At 33.8% G+C, this 20,943-nt stretch overlaps 4 protein-coding genes across 8 annotated transcripts; 2 read left to right on the top strand and 2 right to left on the bottom strand.

Moving 5' to 3' along the window:
• The first annotated feature begins 370 nt into the window (after positions 1-370).
• On the top strand, positions 371-3,624 carry CYP77A5P (cytochrome P450, family 77, subfamily A, polypeptide 5). The gene is made up of 7 exons (XM_078319141.1): positions 371-882; positions 972-1,082; positions 1,295-1,511; positions 1,628-1,961; positions 2,526-2,587; positions 2,736-2,808; positions 3,375-3,624. Coding segments are annotated over exons 1-7 (1,245 nt in total). The 5' UTR covers positions 371-435; the 3' UTR covers positions 3,376-3,624.
• A 5,665-nt stretch (positions 3,625-9,289) lies between these two features.
• On the top strand, positions 9,290-12,253 carry LOC144568755 (putative lipid phosphate phosphatase 3, chloroplastic). Of its 5 annotated transcripts, none has more exons than XM_078319139.1 (8): positions 9,290-9,365; positions 10,062-10,262; positions 10,370-10,457; positions 10,533-10,642; positions 10,747-10,840; positions 11,395-11,574; positions 11,829-11,888; positions 12,011-12,253. In XM_078319139.1, exons 2-8 carry the CDS (start codon positions 10,068-10,070, stop codon positions 12,172-12,174), a joined length of 891 nt encoding a protein of 296 aa, XP_078175265.1. In that variant the 5' UTR covers positions 9,290-9,365; positions 10,062-10,067; the 3' UTR covers positions 12,175-12,253. The 5 variants fall into 5 exon arrangements, with proteins under 5 accessions (XP_078175265.1, XP_078175263.1, XP_078175266.1 ...); XM_078319137.1 differs by having other exon boundaries at positions 11,395-11,583; XM_078319140.1 differs by having other exon boundaries at positions 9,291-9,361.
• A 2,343-nt stretch (positions 12,254-14,596) lies between these two features.
• LOC144568754 (large ribosomal subunit protein uL24z-like) lies at positions 14,597-16,250 on the bottom strand. Its single transcript, XM_078319135.1, has 2 exons — positions 15,977-16,250; positions 14,597-15,046 (listed from the first exon to the last, which is right to left on the bottom strand). Exons 1-2 carry the CDS (start codon positions 16,187-16,189, stop codon positions 14,810-14,812), a joined length of 450 nt encoding a protein of 149 aa, XP_078175261.1. The 5' UTR covers positions 16,190-16,250; the 3' UTR covers positions 14,597-14,809.
• A 3,214-nt stretch (positions 16,251-19,464) lies between these two features.
• LOC144568072 (uncharacterized) lies at positions 19,465-20,682 on the bottom strand. The gene has a single exon (XM_078318302.1). The coding sequence runs from the start codon at positions 20,680-20,682 to the stop codon at positions 19,465-19,467; it is 1,218 nt and encodes a 405-aa protein (XP_078174428.1).
• Between the last annotated feature and the right edge of the window lie 261 nt (positions 20,683-20,943).

The raw sequence follows: 20,943 nt of genomic DNA, 5'->3' as shown, positions 1-20,943 counted from the left end.
ATTCGTGTATCTATCCCAATTTGACAATGGAACCCACAAAAATATGTCTCTATGCTCATCAAATCAAGTTTTAAACACACGTAAATTACTGTTTATCTTTCACATAAGAACTCACAGTCCACCTTCCTACTCTCCCGAGTCTCCACCCACCCTCTTTCTCGTATCGTCTGCAATTACTGAAATTTGACCTATTTAATAAATAATCTGAACCGTTCAATGTTCAATGACACGAATATTAAAAGACTTATTGAATTTCTACTTGGGCCGGATTGGTCGATATTCTGATCTGACGGTCTTCATTCCAATCTTAAAATTTGGTTATCGCAGAGGATATAGAATGTCGCACTCTATCTATCTGGGTCCTCTCGCAATCACTCATTCAACAAAGTCTCCATCTGGACACCTCCGATCTCCATTCTCCTCTTCCAAGTTCCAATGGCGCTCTCCAACTTTTCAACCCCTCACTCTCCACCACTACCCTCCCGCCGCGTCACTCACCTCTGCACCGCCATATCGACCCGCCAGACTTCGACACGCCTCGCCACCACCCCGTTCTGTTTCGATAGCCTCAAGGAAACCTCCTCAATCGACGTCACTCGTGCCGAGGGTCGACCTCTCGATGTCCCTCTTCTCTCCCCTTTCACTATCGCCTCTTCCCGGCTTGAGAAGGTCACCAACGTGGCAATTCGAGTCGAGCTTAGAAACGGCAATGTCGGTTGGGGCGAGGCGCCGGTGCTTCCTTCTGTAACTGCCGAGGATCAGAAAACAGCACTCGAGGCCGCTGCAGACGCTTGCGATTTGCTCGTGAAGAGTGGACCGATGAATCTGGGGGCTGTGCTGGCTGAGGTCGATCGGTTGCTTCCCGGCCATGATTTCGCATCTGTGAGGAGCTTGTTTTAAATTCGGCATCTTTTGGTGAGATTTTTTTGTTTTGGGTGGAATTGGAATTAATTGGGGTTTTTGTTGTGAAGGTTAGAGCTGGAGTGGAGATGGCACTTATTGATGCGGCTGCTAATAGTATCAGGATTCCACTATGGAGATTATTTGGAGGGAAATCAAATTCAGTTACCACAGATATCACAGTTCAGTATCTTTGTTTTTTTTTTAATCTTTTCATTTTGTTTTCATATTTATTGATAGAACTCACTTTTGTAAGGTGATTTGTACAACAGCAGATACCCATTAATTGTATTCCCCACAGGAGATACCTATTCATTGCATAATTTTTTATTTAATACAGTTAGATTTAAGAGTTATCGTGTCTACATGGATAACTAAATTTCCTATGTTTCAGATTCCAATAGTGAGTCCAAATGAAGCTGCTGAGCTGGCTACAAAGTATTATAAACAAGGATTTAGCACTCTTAAGCTGAAGGTGGGGAAGGATTTGAATTCAGATCTAGCGGTTCTAAAATCAATTCGATCTGTTCATCCCAACTGCTTGTTTATATTGGATGCAAATGAGGGGTATAGTGCCGATCAAGCAATTGAAGTTCTTGATAAACTTCATGGTTAGTTTTCACAATTTTTTTTAAAGGGAGAGATTAAACAGTATATTACTATATTATAGTAAATTTACACTAGTTCCTGAAAACATAAAACTTTGTGTACATGATTTCTCTAACAGAAATGGGGGTGACACCTGTCCTATTTGAGCAACCTGTCCACAGAGACGACTGGGATGGGCTCCGCCATGTCACCAAGGTCTCAAAGGAAAAATACAATGTATTAGTTGCTGCAGATGAAAGCTGTAGGAGTTTGCTCGATGCGACTAAAATAATAAAAGGCGGCCTTGCTCATGTCATCAATATAAAATTGGCCAAGCTAGGTGTAATTGGGGCTCTTGATGTAATTGATGTCGCGAGAAGGAACGAGTTTGCGCTCATGATTGGAGGCATGGTCGAGACTAGGTTGGCCATGGGCTTCGCGGGCCATCTTGCCTCTGGGATGGGTTGTTTTAGGTACTAAATTTGCGTTATTGGATTATGTCTAGTTTAGTTATGACCTATATTATTATTTATCCAGTAGGTTCTGTTGGAATAAAAATTCAGAAAATTCGGATAGTTAAGAACTTAATTAAATAATTTCTTGAAATGCTTTAAAAGTACTTCTATAGATAGGCCAGGTTCAATATTTTCTTAACTCTTATTTATACATTTGAAATTAATGTAAGAATTTGTAAGAAAATATCAAGTAATGATTATTTCTATCAAATAATGATTATTTCAGAATTTTTTATTTCTATGAAATTAATGGTTTATTTCTCAGAAGTCATATTAATGTTCAGAAAATATGAAGTACTTTAAAAGATGGTGTTGATCCATACATTTAAGACAATATTAATTCTTTCTGTTTCCTTGTCTGTCTTATGTGCCTTTTATTTTAATTATGTATTTAATTTACAGTATGGAGCATCTTATGCTTGGTAGTCGTATTTTCTAGGAAGTAGTACTCATTGAATATTTTGTTGACTAATTGTAAAGGTAAAAGAATTCTATTTTAATCTATGTAGCTTGTTATTTCAGCTTTGTTGATTTGGATACGCCACTTCTACTTTCTGAGGATCCAGTGTATGGAGGATATGAGGGTATATCATATTGCCTGATTATATGTCAATTTTTAGTTGTATCTCATATAGTTCTTTCATTTAGTTCCCTGCATGCTTATTTATTGCCAAGTCATTCAATTGAATACATAATGTTACATTACCAAACTTTTTTTTTTGTTTCTATCAGCATGTGGTCCAGTCTACAAGTTTACAAATTCAAGGGGCCACGGCAGTTTCCTTCACTGGAGTAACATTGCTTGGTTAGCCTTTTTTTCTTTTGTATTTTTTTCTACATGCTTTAGAGATTTCAATTTATATTCATTATGTTTGGGGGTTAAATTTTCTTTCTTGAAGCTGACATCTAGAGTGAAGCTATGGTACTGTGCATAGCGCATATTGGTCTGTACTATTGATCAATATCTCCATTTTCAAAGTCCAAACGATCAATCTGAACCGTTCATCATAATCTCCATATGAAAATGTACTTGTGAATCAAATTTTACATTTTTTAGAATTTTTTTACTATTTTTTAATTTTTTAGATAGGTAGAAATTATAAAATCACTTGATTTAAAGATTCTAGACCATTCAAAAGTAGTAATTTTCTACCTATCTAAAAAAATAGTAGAAAAATTATAAAGAACGTAAAATTCAGTCTGCAAGTATTTTTATATGGAAATCATGTTGATCGGTTCAGATCGACTATTTGGACTATGAAAATTAGCTTTTTTTAAGGGCCTTGCAGAATGTATAGTACCATAGCCTCACTCCTGACATGTATTGGAGGATGAACAGTTTGCTAAATAACTTAATTTAATCATTTGCAGAAATTATAATGGATTTTGGGGCAATTTGAGCTTTCGAGTAAAAATTATCTTTTTTAAGGGCCTTACAGAATGGTGGAATGAGCTCTGCATTATTTAAGTATATAACAATTTTTTTTTTCTATGTACTTTCTTTTGCATCATTGTAATATTATGATCTACATGCCTAGGATATGTAGAGATGGACATTGCATGTACTTCCAGTGCCAGAATAATTGGCTATGTATCAATAATAAAAGCCATGTTTTCTGGTGCAAATTATCTTATATAATGTTCTAGTGCCGATTGCCAATGAGATTGTTCTTTTTTAAAAATACAGAGTAAATTTAAAAAAATGGTTCATATCAAAATAAATCACCCTTTTTTCCTGTTAAAATCTCAAAGCTTCCATGTCTGGCTGCAATCTTGGTCTTACTCCTTGGGTGAATTGATTCGATTCGAAGTTTTCCTGTATCATCTCTTGCGATCGAGGAGGTTTTAAGGGAGTTTTCAAAGGTTGGGCGTAAAAGTCGCATGTTGTTCTGTTGATTTGGTGAATTTGATTATTTGATAGATTTGGATGAGTTGTTTGATTCGATGAATTTGATTATTCAAATAGTAACTGACTGGTGTTGATGTTTTACTGAGAGTAGGAATGAGGACTGATTGAGATCAGTATTAAAAAATCACGGGCCTAGTACTAGAATCAGAATTTTTTTCCTCAAAAAAAAAAATTTACTAGGATCATAATTTTGGAACAGAAGTTGTAATTGGATACTCTGAGGCTGCAATTGGGTTGATTCTGAATAGATGATAGAGTTGAGGCTGCTTTTCAGTTGAATGAAATGACTTTATGTTATTGGTACTAGTACTGATACAGACGTACAATCTGGTACAAGTACCATACCTGGCAACTGGTACAGAGTCGGGTTGGTTTGTCAGTGGCTGAGGCAATTGACCAAGTTGCCCCTGGTGGCTTTTGAAGAACTTGGCTTTTAAAAGTTGACTCAATGGTAAAAAATAAAAGTTGAGTATAACACCATTGAGTCAACTTTTAAGTGAATGGCCGAAGTTGAGTATAACACCATTGAGTTAACTATATTTGTTTTACCAGTGCCGGTACACACAACAGGCATGGGCTGCTTTTTCTGACAAGATGGGGAACTCCTATGATTTCCATTTCGCATTCCATTGCTGAAACATGGTGAGCATCCAAGAGGTTAGTACAACCGCTTGAACCTCTCAAAAGGAAGGAATGGGTTGTCAGAACAATGGCGTTATTGTGGTCTCTATGGAAGCAAAGAAACGATGTAGTCTTTAGAGGCACTCTAATTCCGAGCAAAATTGTGGCTGATAGGACATGGGAGGATCAGGAGAGTGAAGTCTGGATAAGGTGGTGTGGAGCTCAAAGCAGATGGGGAAGATGAAAATTAGCAGTTTTAATCTTGTTTTAGTTGTATTGGATTTTTTATCTCAATGGTGTTTTTTCAAAATGGCAACTGTAAATGTTGTCTTTGAAATACTTAGAGAAAGCTTCACTACCGAAGTCATTTGCTATAATTCTAACCACTTGCAATTAACACAATTGTCTCAAAGCAGTGTACAAATAAATTATCATAGAAGAAATCAAATCATTAATCAGTTCCTTTAAAAATGTTTAAAAGAAAATTGACTTGATTTCTTAAAAGAAAATTTTAGCTAAAATTGATTTGGTTTCTTCTATAGCATTGAAATTAATTTTCTATCTTTCTCCTTTCCAACAAAATATTTAATATATTTCTAAAATAAAAAAGTTTGGTCAGACGGTTAGTACCACGTGGATTGACCAGTTGTACTGGCATCCAACATTCCCAGCCACTTGAGCCTGTACGGCCTCCAATTGGGAATGAGCATTAACACGGAAATTGAACTGAAAAGTACTATTTTCGTGAAACAGAGCCTTAATTTTGTTTTTCTAAGTTTCTATTGATTCAGCAAATCAGTTGGTCAAGTGCATGATAGCATCCGTTCTCATTTTCTTTTATCTTTTATCTTGAACTTAACCATGGAATTTCTGATATATGATGACAAGCTGACATGGCATGGGGACCAGAAGGACCATGCGTTCATTGGCTGCTTGACCCATGACTCATCAATTCTGATTACCTATGGTTCTGTACCTACACCACTCCGTGTAGGACGTCACTGACAAGCATCCCAAACAATCTTATAACTATTGGTAGGAATGTAAATTTGTGTCATGCCCTAATTAAATTCAAAGGGACGATCACGGCACATGAATAGAAACGTCATGTTGGTCATGCTGTGACCACACGTGACTAATTACATTTGATCCCGTCTAACTATTATTTTTTTGTAATTTAAATTAATTTATTCCAAATTCATAATTCTATTAAGATCTAATGATCTTGATTACACAATAACTCGCGTGACCATGTTTCATAACCATACCAATTCGTGTAGGTACCGATTTTCTAAAAAATAATTACATCATGTAAATAATCAAAGCATTAATCACACAAGTCACATCACATGCCGTTTAGTATTCGGCTACAATGTGACTTCTTCTTTTTTTGATTAAAAATCCGTAGGTATTTTCATTAATCATGACAAACCAATTACATATAGTTTTGTACTAGTACATATAACATATGTACTAATACATTTAATATTATAACTGAAACCCCTTTATAATAGTAGACAAAAAAATCAGAAAAAAAAAAGCAGAACCAGAAGTTTCTGTACTCAGATCAGTAGATATTGAGCTTGCAGGATTTTCTGTGCTTGTGCTCAGATTAGTAGGTTGTGAGCCTATATAATTTTTTGTCGTTAGCACAAAACAGTGTTGTCATAATTGAGACGAGACAGGGGTATCTAGGTAAGCCTTCGTGCTCAGATATGAAGTTTGTGCCTGAATTATTTAGCAGAAAACACATAGAAAAGAGATAGAAAGAAGGGAAGAGAAGACATTATTTAGCAGAAAACACAATAAATGTGACTTTTTTTACATCCTAGTTCTTGCTTAAGATATCAAGCAAGATATTTTGTGGTGATTACATGTGCAAACTCCACATTTGGACTTTTCAACGACTCGTTATGCACATTTTTTGTTGTTGAGAGATTCTGATAATGAGATGTGTTCTGGGGAGATGAATGTGGAAAAAGAAGAGGCAAAGCAAAGCAGTTTGCCAGCATGGCACCGGATTTTTTTGCCCCCAAGCAAGAAAGAGTAGGTTACAGTGTGTTTGGTACAATTGCAAAGGTATCTGATTTAATAGTCACTGCACTGGTACAATTACAAAGGTATCTGATTTAATAGTCACTTCACCGGCCCAAATAAGATCCTACATAAAGTCTCTACATCGGCAAGTTTGGATTTTAGGCAATTTGGATTATTCCATTTTTCTGTTCATGTATTTCAATTTTGGTTTGGATTAAAATGTTTCTTTGTTTTCTGTTTCAATCATGCATTGTATTTTTATATCTATTATCAAAGTTCAGACATTCAATATGAATTGTTTAACATAATTTCTATATTAAAATGTAGATGGAAATCAAATTTTATATTTTTTGAAAACTTTTTTACTTTTAGTTAGCCAGGTACGTATCATTGTTTTTGTATGATCCATAATCTTCTGAAAAATAGCAATTTTGTACCTATCCTAAAATAGTAAAAAGTTTTAAAAATATAAAATTTGATCTCCAAGCCAGGGGTGTAAACAGTTGGATACGAATCGGATAGTGGTCAAATCGTATTTATATCTGTTAAATTTTTTTGAATACGGATAAGAATACGGGTAGTCCTGGATACGAACACGAATCATATATTAAACAGATATGGATACGGATCATATATCGAATGGATAGAGATACAAATATTAAAATGTTTAACATAATTTCTATATTAAAATGTACATGGAGATATTGAATGGATACGGATACAAATATGAATATAATTTGGATAATTAAAAATAAGTTACTAATGTGCATTCTCGTAAAGAATAACATCTAAATATTTTTTTTTCATTCATAAATTAGATATAATATTTTTCATAATAAGTTTGTTGGTTACAAAACATATATCATATTATCAAAATATTAGTCACTAATCATGTCATAGTATTATTCATCAGAATATATATGTATATACATTTTAACAAATCATTAGTATGTATATGCAATTTAATAAATCAATTTAAGAACATAGAGTACATTTGTTGTGGTTTAGGGGTGTAAACGGTCGGATACGGATAGTTATGAGTAGTTAAAAATCTTACCGTATTCTTATCCATTATAATTTTTCGGATACGGATACGGATAGTCTCGGATGCGAATATGGATTGGATAATTTAAGTAATTTTCCGGATTCGGATCCAGACAAAACCGGATAATATATGATCCATTTATGGCTTCAAACATATTTTAATATGAAGATCATGTTGAATGGATTGGATCAGCTATTTGGACTTCAAAAACAAAGATAAAGATGTGAGGCATGGATGAGATACGAAAAAAATGAGACATTTTAACCTTACTTTTCAATTTTTATGTTGAATTATATTTTTTAACTAAGACATCAGTCTTTGATCTAGTAACTAAAACTATGTATAGAAAGTTATAGGTTCAAAATTTGAATGCAAATTCTTTATAAATATTTAAAGATGAGAAGCTTATATTTAAATTTATCTTAAAAAATAATTTTATAATTATGCATAAATCTCTATTCAGAAATAAAGACTCCACCTTCAACATTTAAAAAAATAAACAATCATTAACTTGATGCTCCAAAGAACAAATAGACCGATTTATCTATGAATCAAGGCTTGACCAAAATATTCTACACTTGTTATAATTAAATGTAAACATATTTTTATTAGGCTAACTCAATAGTGGATTCCATGAATCTCTTACCCTGAATATATTCAATCAAAACATTGAAGGAGCTTTTTAAGCCTACGATGAAAATTAAAGTATCAATTATTCCAGCGATATATATCAAGAGGAGGATCCAATTACACTTTTTTTGGTGACACCGAATTACACTCTCAATTTTCAAAGTTTTCAAAGTTCAAATAGTCCATTCAAACCGTTCAACGTGATGGATATGTTAAAATGTCCTTGTAGTTCAAATTTTACATTTTTTGAAATTTTTTTACTATTTTTTAAGCATTTAACAAAATCGCTATATTCAGACCATTGAATTTTTGTACTCATCTTAATAAATAGTAAAAAAAAATTCAAAAAAATGTAAAATTTGATCTGCAATTACATTTTAACATATCTATCATGTTGAACGGTTTAGATCGACTGTTTGAACTTCAAAAATATAAAGTGTAATTTGATGTCACCAAAAAAAAGATGTAATTGAATCCCTCCTCATATATCAAACCCTTGCATGATTCATTAACTAAATAGACGTTTTCAATAGAAAATGTAATACATTTAGTAAATTTGTTAGTTTTTAAAATTTTGGAAGGATAAAATGATATTACAAATTTTAGAAAGAGAAGTGCATTATTTTGAGATTTTTGAGGGGCATACATAAAATTCCCCCATAATTTTGGTAATTTTCCCGTGGGTAAATAACAGAAGTTTTTGAAAGCAAAAAAATAAAAACAATAAATAAGAGAAGTTTTGTCGTTTTGGATTTGACCCGTCCTTCATCTCAGTCGGTTGCTTTAACTCAAAAGGGAATCTCAATGAATCCTGACCATTCGATCTGTTTTAAGATTCGTGTATACTAGATCTACACTAATATTAAAGAGCCCCTATATCATAAGTAGAGGCCGGATTGGCTCCGTTTAAAATCAGACGGTTGAAATTCATTAACTCAAAAGATTCCTTTTTGAGGTAATGCAGAGGATACGCACTCCTTTCGAATCCCATACAGAGTAGGAATTGAAATTCTTCTCTTACTCATTCTTTTATTCTTTTCGTCGGTTGGTCGAATTGGAATTCATTTGAAAATTAGAGGACCAAGGGGAATGAAGTGGGTTGCTGAACGCTGATCAGTATGTAAGCTTTTTCTTAATTGATGATTTGAATATATGTAATTAGGGAATTCATAAACATCCTTCCAGTTATGTAGAATTATGATTCAGAACTACTTTTTTTCTTTACTTCTCTTTTATTCATTGCTAATAGAAGAAAAAAAAAAACAGAATTTTAATGGGTGAAAGGAGTTCTGGTTTCTTGGATACAGGCTAATTTTGATAGATTTTGACAGCATGAACTAGGTAAAATTAATTGAAGAGATTCTAAACTAACTCAAAACACCCCCCTCCCCAAAATTTTGATTAGATTCTGTCAGAAAAATGTTTACTCTGAATAATGCATAATTTACACTACAGGAATTTTAAAGATGACAATAGCCATGTTTTTTTTTTTTTTTTGGAAGCAACTATATTTTGAAGTCTTCAGTTAACCTTTATCATATTGCAAGCTATCCATTGATTATTGCAAATCAAATAATGCATATTTACCAAGGGAACAAGCAGTATGAAAGAGTTTTTCCATTTTTCTTCTGACATGACTCCAATTGTTAAAAGTTGCAATCTGTACCTTCTGTTCAAATAAACATTCTAATGATAGTTTATTTCCTAACATGAAATTTTCAATTTTCATTTTTTAATGCACTTATCCCAATTACCTGAATCTTTTTTCTTTTTTCTTTTGGATTCATAATGGTCTTCTCTGATTTTATATTGACAGAACAATATGAGAGATTATCAATCCCATGGTACCACCTTGGCAAGAAAGCATTTGCGTGATTGGTTAATTCTCATTTTTCTAATTGCTATGCTGAGTTTATTAAGCACCAGACCTCCATTTTACCGATTTGTTGGAAAATATATGATGAATGATCTCAAATACCCACATAAACCTAACACCATTCCAATATGGGCTATACCAGTACGCTTTTTTTTTTACAGTAAATTTAACTTTCATAGAAATTTTATGAGTTTGTAAATGATGCTCTTAATACAACTTTTTTGCAAATTGATTTGCTCATCTTATAGGTAATTTCGGTCTTATGTCCTGTTGTAATCTTCCTTGGCTTCTTTGTTTGTAGAAGGGATGTCTATGATCTCCATCATTCAATACTAGGTGAGTATATTACTTTCACTATACTTTTTTATTTAATATTGTAGAATTATTTGTTGCTAATTTTTCAAGTACCAGGACTTCTTTTTTCTGTTATCATAACTGGAATAATAACTGATTCAATAAAAAATGCTGTTGGTCGACCAAGGCCAGATTTCTTTTGGCGGTGTTTCCCCGATGGAAAAGAGGTACCTCTTTAAAATTCACTAATGTATTATATTCTATATCTGTATGCTTTTGCTTGTTAATATCAATTTCCATGCTGTAATTTACACGCTGTACTTTTGTTAAGGTGTATGATCAAGTCACGGGAGGAGTAATCTGCCATGGCATTACTAAAGTCATAAATGATGGGCATAAGAGTTTCCTAAGTGGTCATACATCTTGTAAGTTACAGTTTAAGGAGTTAAGATTTTTGTCAAATTCGTGAGAAAAGACCAATATTTTACCAGTAAAATTGAACCATTAAATCTGTGTTAGATTATTGTTTCATACCTTGTTTTGAATTTGTCTTATAATCTTGAAGAACTGCTACGTTGAGTTGAAGACTCACTGTAGTAACAGTTTGGCCTTCTTCTTGTTGTGCGGCGATCGCTGTGGGAGGGTCTAAAGTGTTTTACGAATGCTTCAGTCATTGTTCCATGTAGGAAATTGCTTGATAACACACCTCGCATCAAAACTGGAAAGTGGAGATCAAAACATGTTTCCAGTTGTTTTAATTCAATTGGGAAGAAAGATTATTTGTACAATGGAGGCAAATAGGTCAATTAACAGAATAATTAATTTATGATCTGTTTACTTCATAATTTTAACAATTGCATGTAGCTTACCAGAAACATGGCCTATAAAAATCTAGTAGAATATTTGCTGAAGTTTGAAGAATAAACAAATATAGTTCTGTAAACGAAATTTTTTTTGAAATTGATGATTTTTTATGTAGATGCTTTTGCAGGACTTGGGTTTGTATGGCTATATCTATCTGGCAAGATTAAAGCATTTGATAAGAGGGGCCATGTTAGTAAGCTTTGCATTGTGTTTCTTCCTTTACTTGTTGCCTCTCTGGTGGGGATTTCTCGAGTGAGTGATTATAGGCACCATTGGCAAGATGTCTTTGTCGGAGGTATCCTTGGTTTGTGCTTCTATACCTCTCCTTCTCTCTCTCTTGTTTCTGTTGGAATTTGGTTTATGTTATTGACAAAGCAAGGCAAGGCCTTTTGTCAATTCCAGTATTAGTACGATCCATGTGTTGGAATTTGGTCTATCAGAGACTGCAATTGTTGAGATATTGATATGAAACTTTGAAGAGTTAGTTTAGTTAAAGCTCTTATATAAACTAAACTATGTTTATATTGTGAAATTATGACATTTTAACAGGATTTATTGGTGCTGTATTCTTCTATTTGCAATTCTTTCCTTTGCCCAATCATTCTCAAGGTAATCCATCTTTTTTGTATTATTATTGAATTCAGCATATAAAAAAAACCTACGAAATTGATGCATCCTTCAATGGATAAACCATAATCTGATGAATTTCTTTCTAATTTTTCTCTTTGAAGGTTGGAGACCTTACGCAGACTATGAAATGCTAGAGAATTCAAGAGGTGGGGTTATTCCAACAAATGCAGAAAGGCAGTGTAATGCCACAAGCAGTAGTTTGCCTGGAGAAGATAGCAGTACAATTGATAGATTGGAATCTGGGAGGATGTCAATCTCTAACTAGCCACCTAGTAATGTTGGAATACTGTAAAGGTTTATATAGAGAAATGTATAACCAACTAGGTAGATGTTTAATATAATTAAGGGGGAATTTCATGTATACCCCTCAAAAATTTCAAAATTACGTATTTCCCCCCTCTAAAACTCATAATATCATATTTACCCTTCTAAATTATCAAAACTCACAAATTTGTCCAATTAAATCATTAACTGGAATTAATTATGCTTAATAATATCTAAAATGTAATCAATCACCTGGGATCCTATCTCAAAATATTCAACACAAACAAGTCAAAATGAAAAAAGTTGTTCTCTTCTTCCTGGTGTCTCCATTAATAGCACAGTTAGTGAAAATCCTCTCTTATAGTAAGAACTCTACAAAATTCACATGGGACCATTTCTTCTCTGGTTACTTTTTCTTTCACCCTTTTTAGATGCAAAGGCTTTTTCTTACTCTCATAACGGTGGTTCCAAAAAGCTCATAACAAGCAAGAGATACAACCCATTAATGTTGGGTTTGGATCCGATAAATGGAAAAAATGTGGAAAAACCAAAAGTAAAAATCTGTCACTACCGTGACGTACGATTTGGGGCGAGCGGGTCAATTTCGACCCGATTAGAAGTCGGGAGGAGGAAAAAAGAGGAGCGGGCTACTCGGTCAGGGAGGAAGGAGGCTTGGGCAGCGAAAATTTAAAGACTAAATAAGCTCTGCACTTGGGACCCACGAATATTACGTTGCCCGCAACCATTGCTCGCAAATGGTCGCTGACAAGTGGGACTGAGTGGTAGAAATGGAGAGAACCTCGAATGAAAACTAGAGACGATTTATAAAATACTAGAATGGCATTGATTAGGCTACATCAGCACTGACGAGTGCCATGGTTGCTGACGTGGAGTTCTGTGACCGTTTAGAACTGACTTCTTACTCGTTTCTTGATTTTCTTTAGTTGTTAGAGTCGTCTATAATTGTAGATCTCATATGTGGTGTCAATTTAACGAATTATATTGCAATTTCTGAGCTCTACCTCAAACTTGGCTTAACACCATTGTTGTATCAGTAAGCTTAATTATTAGAAATTGGTTAGATTGCTTGTTTTATGTGTTCAATTCATGTGTTCTTGTGCTCCATATCGTCGTGTACACGACAAAATCCTTACCATGTGCACACAAGCAACCGAGAGGGAGGTAATCAAACCCCTTTTTCGATTCCAAGAGGAGGGGTGGTAGAGATGGAATGAGGAGGGATAGAGGATCAGAGAGTGGGGTATACATGAAATCCCCCCGCAGTGAAATGAGAGCAAAGGAGAGAGAGAGAGATTTGCCCCATTCGCCATGACCACGGCAGGGATTCAATAGAATGGGAGGGGTTAGGCGGTTAATTACATTTTAGATATTGTTTAGCATAATTAATTTCACTTAATGATTTAATTGGACAAATTTGTGAGTTTTGATAATTTAGAAGGGTAAATATGATATTATGAGTTTTAGAGGGGGAAATACGTAATTTCAAAGTTTTTGAGGGGTATACATGAAATTCCCCCTATAATTAATATGTTTTGTACCTTGCTAGTCGTGTTGCTACTTAGTCTAAAATTCGAAATAGAATTAGATTTGCGATTTCAACGAAAATTTCATGCTCGGATTCAGATTTGATTCGACCAGCCCCATTAACATGCTACAAGAAACTCAACATTCATGCCAAAATTAACAACTCCAACATTTTGGAAACTTCAAATTTTATACTTTATTATTGTATAATATCATCTCTTAAAATCTATAGTAAGATTTAAATTAAAACATGGAAATATTATATTTTATCATTATTTAACAAAATATCAGATATATAACAAAATAACCTAAAAACACACACAAAAAAAATAATACACACTAATGCAATATATTTAAATACCACTACAAAATCCAGAACATGACAAAATTCCATATCAAAAAACATTACTAATTCATCAAACTCCTGACAGTAAAGCTGGACATAATTGATATAAAAAAATTATGTTAACTAGGAGCCTAGTAATCTTAGTTTAGTCAAGTATATCATAGAGAAATGTAAAACCAACTAGGGAGATGCTTAATATCATAGTACTCAAAATGCAAAAATTTGAATTCATATTTGCAATCTCATCGAAAATTTCATTCTCAGATTTGATACCAGACCCCATCAACATGCGACAAGAAACCCTCCAAAACATTCATGTTATAATTTCTCAATGAAACATTTAGTAGATTTAAACTAAAACTTTGGAAATATTATATTTATCATTATTTAATAGGATATCCCATATCTATAAAACGACCTAGAATAGAAAAAACAAGAAACTAATAATTCACACAACTGCTATGTATTTTAGAGAACTTGTGGCACAAATTATCCTTGAGGATCCATTAGATCAATTAAAAGAGAGCAGATATGAAACACAGAATTTTGCAAGCTATTTGTAGCAACACAAGCATTTTGAGTATTGGTAATAAACACTACAAAATCCAGAACATGGCAAAATTCCATACCAAATAACATTTACTCAAATATCAAAACTCCAGACAGTAAACTCTGAACATAAACAAAAGTCCTAATTGATAGAAAAAAAAATCCCTAAATCAGAATAGAGACCGTTGTTTTAATTTTAATCGACCTCCTGGAGAGAGGGAGTGGCAGCAACATCCTCTGCTGTGAACTTACCCTTTGCCTTGTCAGCAGCACGGCCACGGGCCTTACGGTCAAGTAGAGCCTTGCGGTCCTTGTCAAGCTTGAGCTTGGTGATGACACACTTGGACGGGCAGATGCCCACGTTCACAGTTGACCCGTTCACCTTCTCACGGGTGATGCGCTCCACATGGATCACCCACTTCTTGCGGTACACCTGGCATTTGTTGTCAGAGAGTTATATTAGTGTCAGTTAAGCCCACAATATTATTATATAACCAGCGAACACTCAAATATCAGTTGGGTTCATGCAATGTTATCAAGGTACTAAAATTCCAATGTCTGAGAATTGAGAAGAGATGGATAATGGGATAATTTTAGTTCAGAAATAAAACTACAAAGACAAATGGTCCTTAATAAAAAAACTTACCAATTAGACTTGCATATAGCACTGTTTGGACATTTACAGCGAGGAGCAACATTTGTTGATTTGATCATACAAACTGCCTCTAGATTGAGACAGCTTGGTCTTTAATTGAATCATTTCATAATTTCATACATGATTTCTCAAGGGATCAGTTTACCTACTACAGAATAGGACAGTTACAAGCTTCTACAGCAGAGAATCAACTGTGAAAAATTCTTTTAAATCCCAAACTAAACATCAGAAAATCAAAATTATTCCAGTCCATAACATACAAAATAATGAAACCACCTTTACAACAAAGATTAACATTTGATTAGCTTGAAGGAGATTCCTAATGTTTTTAAAAAGGCTAATCTCCCCTTCTCTAACAGAAGCTCTGATCTCACATCCGACTATGACAATAAACCAGAACAGGTATTAAGTCTGTCATTTAATCTAAAAATGACTAAATCTGGTGACCAGCAAAAATATCTACGACTTACAATTAGACTAAAATGCTATCGATTCCATTAAAAACCTTATCTTAATCTCTAAAGAAAGATACAACTTACTCACCAAGTAGATACAGATCAATAAAACATTTCCAGATCGTTCATTTAATCTATCATATTGAAAAAACACATCTAACAACCAGTAAAACCGATCACCTTATTAGCATCATAATACAGAAACCCAAAACACACAAGTAGATGAAGAAAATCTGAAGAACACTGCACAAACCTGAACGATTTTACCCTCGCGCCCCTTGAAGGTGCCTCTGACAACCTGGACCTCATCATCTTTGCGCACGGGCACAGATCTGACATTGTACTTGTTGCGCAGCTCAGCGGAGAGCGGTGCGCTCATGAGCACACGGCGCACGCTCGACGGAGCCGTGAAGTGAGCCTTGCGGCTCTTGCGACGGGAGCTAGAGACGCGCGGGTTGTACTTCATCTCGACAGAGTTCAAGGTAGAGGAGGCGCGGCGCCGCTGGTCAGTGCGAAATGTTATATGGCGGCTCCTTTAAATGGGACTAGGGTTTTGAGGTTTTGAGGGTTTGGGTTACAAATGGGCCGAAGTATATATGGGCTCGGTCAAAAAAGTTTTTTAGTAAATAGATAATTGCATTGTGCGTTTTTAGTTTTGCTTACCACTGTATGTTATTATGTTTTTACAGTCATTAATTGTCTTATTTTATATAACATCTATTTTGTAATTTTTTATTAATATAATTGTCTACGGACTTTCAATCAAAGATATATATTTGTTAAGCTTTGGGCCATACTAAATCAAATTTGGACTACAGGTTTTATCGAATTATGGTTCAACTAATTAAATGTACTGGTTTACATTTTTAAATATTTATTTATGGTTCAACTGATTAAATGTACCAGTTATATAAAAATAATAGAAGGTTTCGATCAGATTTTTTTAATTAATATAATAAAAATAACATTCTACATTCGTTTACGATTGCTAAAATAAATAAATAAATACAACTGAAAAGGAGTAAATGAAGTCAAAAGATTATTGGAGCATGCATTGACAATCATATTTATTTAACTCATGAAAACTAATATAGCCATCAAAAAATAAAAAGTCAGATAGCACATGAAAATCATTTAGTTAGCAATCAAATGTCATCAAAATTATAACATTCTTTTTTTACATAAATATAAAAAAATATTTAATATTGAAATTTTATAAAATTACGTCTCATCCTACAAAATATTACAGAAACATTCCCCAATTTTTATGTTTTTTTTTATTTATAAAAATATAGTTAATACTTGAATTAATTATAAAATTTTGTTTCATTCTGCTAAATATTTTGACTCAGTGCTTGCAAGACACACAACAAAGACATGTACGCATCATGAATTTGGTTTCTGCAATGATATTTCTACTTAATCATGCATTTTTTTTTTATATACAAGTACAACATGAATGATATGCTGATTTGTTCTATTAATTCCTAGATGCATATAAAGCCACAAGTTGTTAAAGACGAGATAAATTAGTTGAATCTCAAAGCTATACGAATGACTTGGTCGTTTTATTGATATTAAATGTGTGTGGAAATGATTCAAACTAAAGTAATCTAGAAATGAATTTATTGCAAATACGATTTGTTTATCTATTGATCGTTACGGACAATTGTTGCTTGATATTTGGTTTATCATGGGATATTGGAGACATAAAAAAATGTAAATTGAATTCTTTTTGAAATTCTAAATTAATATTTCTAAACCGATATATACTATGCTCCCAATAAACAAGAGAGTATGGCACAGAAAATCTCTCTGAAATTGTAATTTCACAACCGGTCCATTTAATCATAATATTATCATTTAAATCACCCAGATCATTTACAACTTTCTCATTCCCCAAAATAGTTTCTATATTAGATGTCAAATTATGGCTTATATATTATTTAAGTGCACATTACAACTAAGATAGCCTATAAAAGTGCCTGCATGTGCAAATCGTTTAGAAAAATATCAAATCTCCAACGGAATTTTTGACATACACATTACTAATCTTGCCGTTGTCTCCTATATATACTAACCAACATTACTCATACTCCTTATGCCACTCCTTGTTCTAGGATAAATCATTCCATCAATGCCCATATCTCATTGCCATACAGCAATCCATTATTATGTTCAAGATTAATCTTTACCATTATTGTTTCACCACTTGACACAGAAAATACCAAACTCATTATGAGGATTTTGCCTCTGATAAATAAATAAATACGACAACCTCTATAGAATATATATTTGATAAACAATAACATTAGGCATGCAAAATATCAATATATACTATAGACGGATAGATAAACAAAGAGAGATGGAATCTCAACTTACCTGATCCATCTTAATCATCCGAAAAGATAATTCTTGGAACTGGATAATTATTTTCAGAAAGAAGGTCTCGATCCGGAGAATAATTCTTCGATTTGAACAGATTTGAAAATTTATGCTAAATGGATGCAAATTGTTAATTTTTTTTGTTTTTTTTTTTATTTTTAATAAAAAAATCGGTAATCTATTGGTAGTTTCATAGTTAGGAGCCAATGTTTCTTGGTTTGTTTTTTTATCATGGGACATTGCTAGCACCAAAGAAATTAAATTCCAAGATAATATATTTCAATGAAATGTCCTTTTTTTTGTAATAAAAGAAAATAATCTCTGAGTTTTAGATCCAAAAAATTAATTTTGGAGAAACGGTTTTATTTAAATTTCACTTGTATATTAATCAACAATCATTTATGATAATGATAAAGAATTAAATATTACATATTATTTTATAATCATTAATTGTAGTTCAACATTTGAATGAATAGTCTCGAGAAATCTGTGTATGTTTTTGGAATTTCTTAAAGGTTGTACTTCTCTATTCACTTGTTCTATTTTCCTCACACTTGATCCACAAACTCGATTTGACAAGCTTGACGGATTTAACACTATATGACATATTAGGTATGTGTATGTATAATGTCTAGCTAGCTTTAAAATAAACTAAAATTGTATAGTTATAATCTTTGTATGATCCAATAACAACTACTTTAATTAATTGAAGTTCATATCGGTTTTAATTTGTTGTTTTAGTAAAATTATTTTAAAAAACACTTTTAGAATTTCTTTTTTATTAGTAGTATGCATGATGCTGTGGATCGTGATTGATAATTTATCATTACAAAGTGAACAAAATGCACTCTTCTCAAGTAATGTAGAATTGTGCATACATTATTTTTGCACCATAAACTTCATATCATTACAAAGTGTACCTTCATACAACAAGCTGATTTGTGGCACATAGCCAGGTACATGTCATGTAGAATTGTACCGAAGTGAATAGAGGACTACAAACAATCTCAACGACCGTTACACGCTGTGCCAAAACCAAGTATTAATTAGTAAAAAATAATATGAAAAAAGAAACATATAGTTGTCAGCCACAAATTTGAACAGCATAAGTACGAGATAGCTAATCATATATAAATATCAGCTCACATTTGATATGAGATGCATGCACAAAGACTTAAAAAGAGACTAAACGAGAATTAGAGCATTTACAGTTTCATTGCGTTAAGGGAAACTACATCAGAAAATTCACCCAATATATACCATGCATCTTAGCAGCAAAAAGAACCATTTGTTATATAAGAAGCTAAAATAAGAATAATAAAAACATTTTCTGATGCTTGCTACTGAATCTGTTAATTACTTGTTACGGTTAAAAAATGTGTAGGGCACGGATGCTGGGTCCAGCTCCCAGAAGTCCTTGAACTTCTCACCCCTCTCCTCGATCATCAGATGACTCGCCAGTATCTTATGCGAGAACATATTGTATTCAATTGCAGGTATTTTCCATGTATTTTTCTGCTCCAGCATAAAGACCGATTTATACATTGGCACCTTCTTCATCGGCGAAACTACTATAGTCCCCTCTCTCTTCTCTCTAATCTGCACTATATCAAACTTGCATGTCTTCAAGTCGTGGATCGTCCATCCTGCCGACCAGTTTTTGTAGATGGCCCAGATCTCACCAACTGCAGGAAATATTTCATAGTAGTTGCCACTTCCATGAAAACAAACTGACACCAGATGAGAGAAGTAGCTACGGTCGTCATAAGATGTGTTCTGAGTTGTGACCTTGAACTTGCCACAGCTCATCGGTAGATTCGCCCCTAACCACACTCTCTCAACGTCTGACTTGGGACATCCCTGAAGCCAGTTTATATGCACTTTAAATGGCTGAGGCTCAATTTTTCGTATCCACCCATAGTATTTTGGATATGTATCCAAGTCAGAGAACAAGGCCCAGATTTGGCCCTGCTGGAACTGGTTGCTAGTTAGGTACCTGTCGAAATTGCAAAACTCTGAGTCAGGATAGTCGTGCAAGTTTTGCACATTTGGTTGGCGAGTTTCGCATCTATAGGTCACGTGGGATTGTGACGGGTGTTGTAGTTGTAGTGTCTGCTGCTTTGTCCAATTGAAATTGCTAGAAGAGTTCTGATTAACAGCATTTGTCATAAGGTGTTTCCTCTTGAGATCATCATATACCATTCTTTTTGTTCGGTCTGACAAGGTATTGTGTGCCTCCCCAACCAGCTTAAACGCTGCCTCTGCACCATAAAATTTGTTCTTGTCAGGGTGTAGCAACCGTGCCAGCTTGAGGTACTGCTTTCTAATGAGGTTTTCATCAGATGTGGGCTCCACTTGCAAGATCTTGTACCAATCGTACAGGCCATTGGTGATCAACTGGGCTGAACAATGTACGTCGCTGACTGTGAGAAGCTGAGAAATCATGTCAAGTTGTACTGCAAATAGCTCCTCTGCCATCAGTGCCATCTTCTTTGCACCAGCATAGTCTCGGTTTTGTAGTCTTTTCTCAGCAATCTCCATGGCACGTATTGCCCTTTCCTTGTTGCACTCCATAGGAAATAAAACAACACAAAAATGCAACAAGACCTGGAAAAATAACACAACAGAATTTTAGATTGTTGTAACTGTTGCAACATACAACATATTGCTTGATCGAACTGGAAGGAAGGGAAAGTGGAGCAGTAAAATAAATAAAAAATTAAGTGTGTTCATAAATTATGCAACTTAATTCCATAATATATATAGCATGTGGGGACAACACAGGAGATATTGTTTAACTTAATTTTCCAACCAGGTCAAAGTATTAATAAAGAC

Source organism: Carex rostrata, chromosome 17 (assembly GCF_964058835.1).
Source record: "Carex rostrata chromosome 17, lpCarRost1.2, whole genome shotgun sequence".
Taxonomy (NCBI): Eukaryota; Viridiplantae; Streptophyta; class Magnoliopsida; order Poales; family Cyperaceae; genus Carex; species Carex rostrata.
Note: the sequence above shows the minus strand (reverse complement) of the source record. Positions and strands in the feature narration are given on the sequence as shown.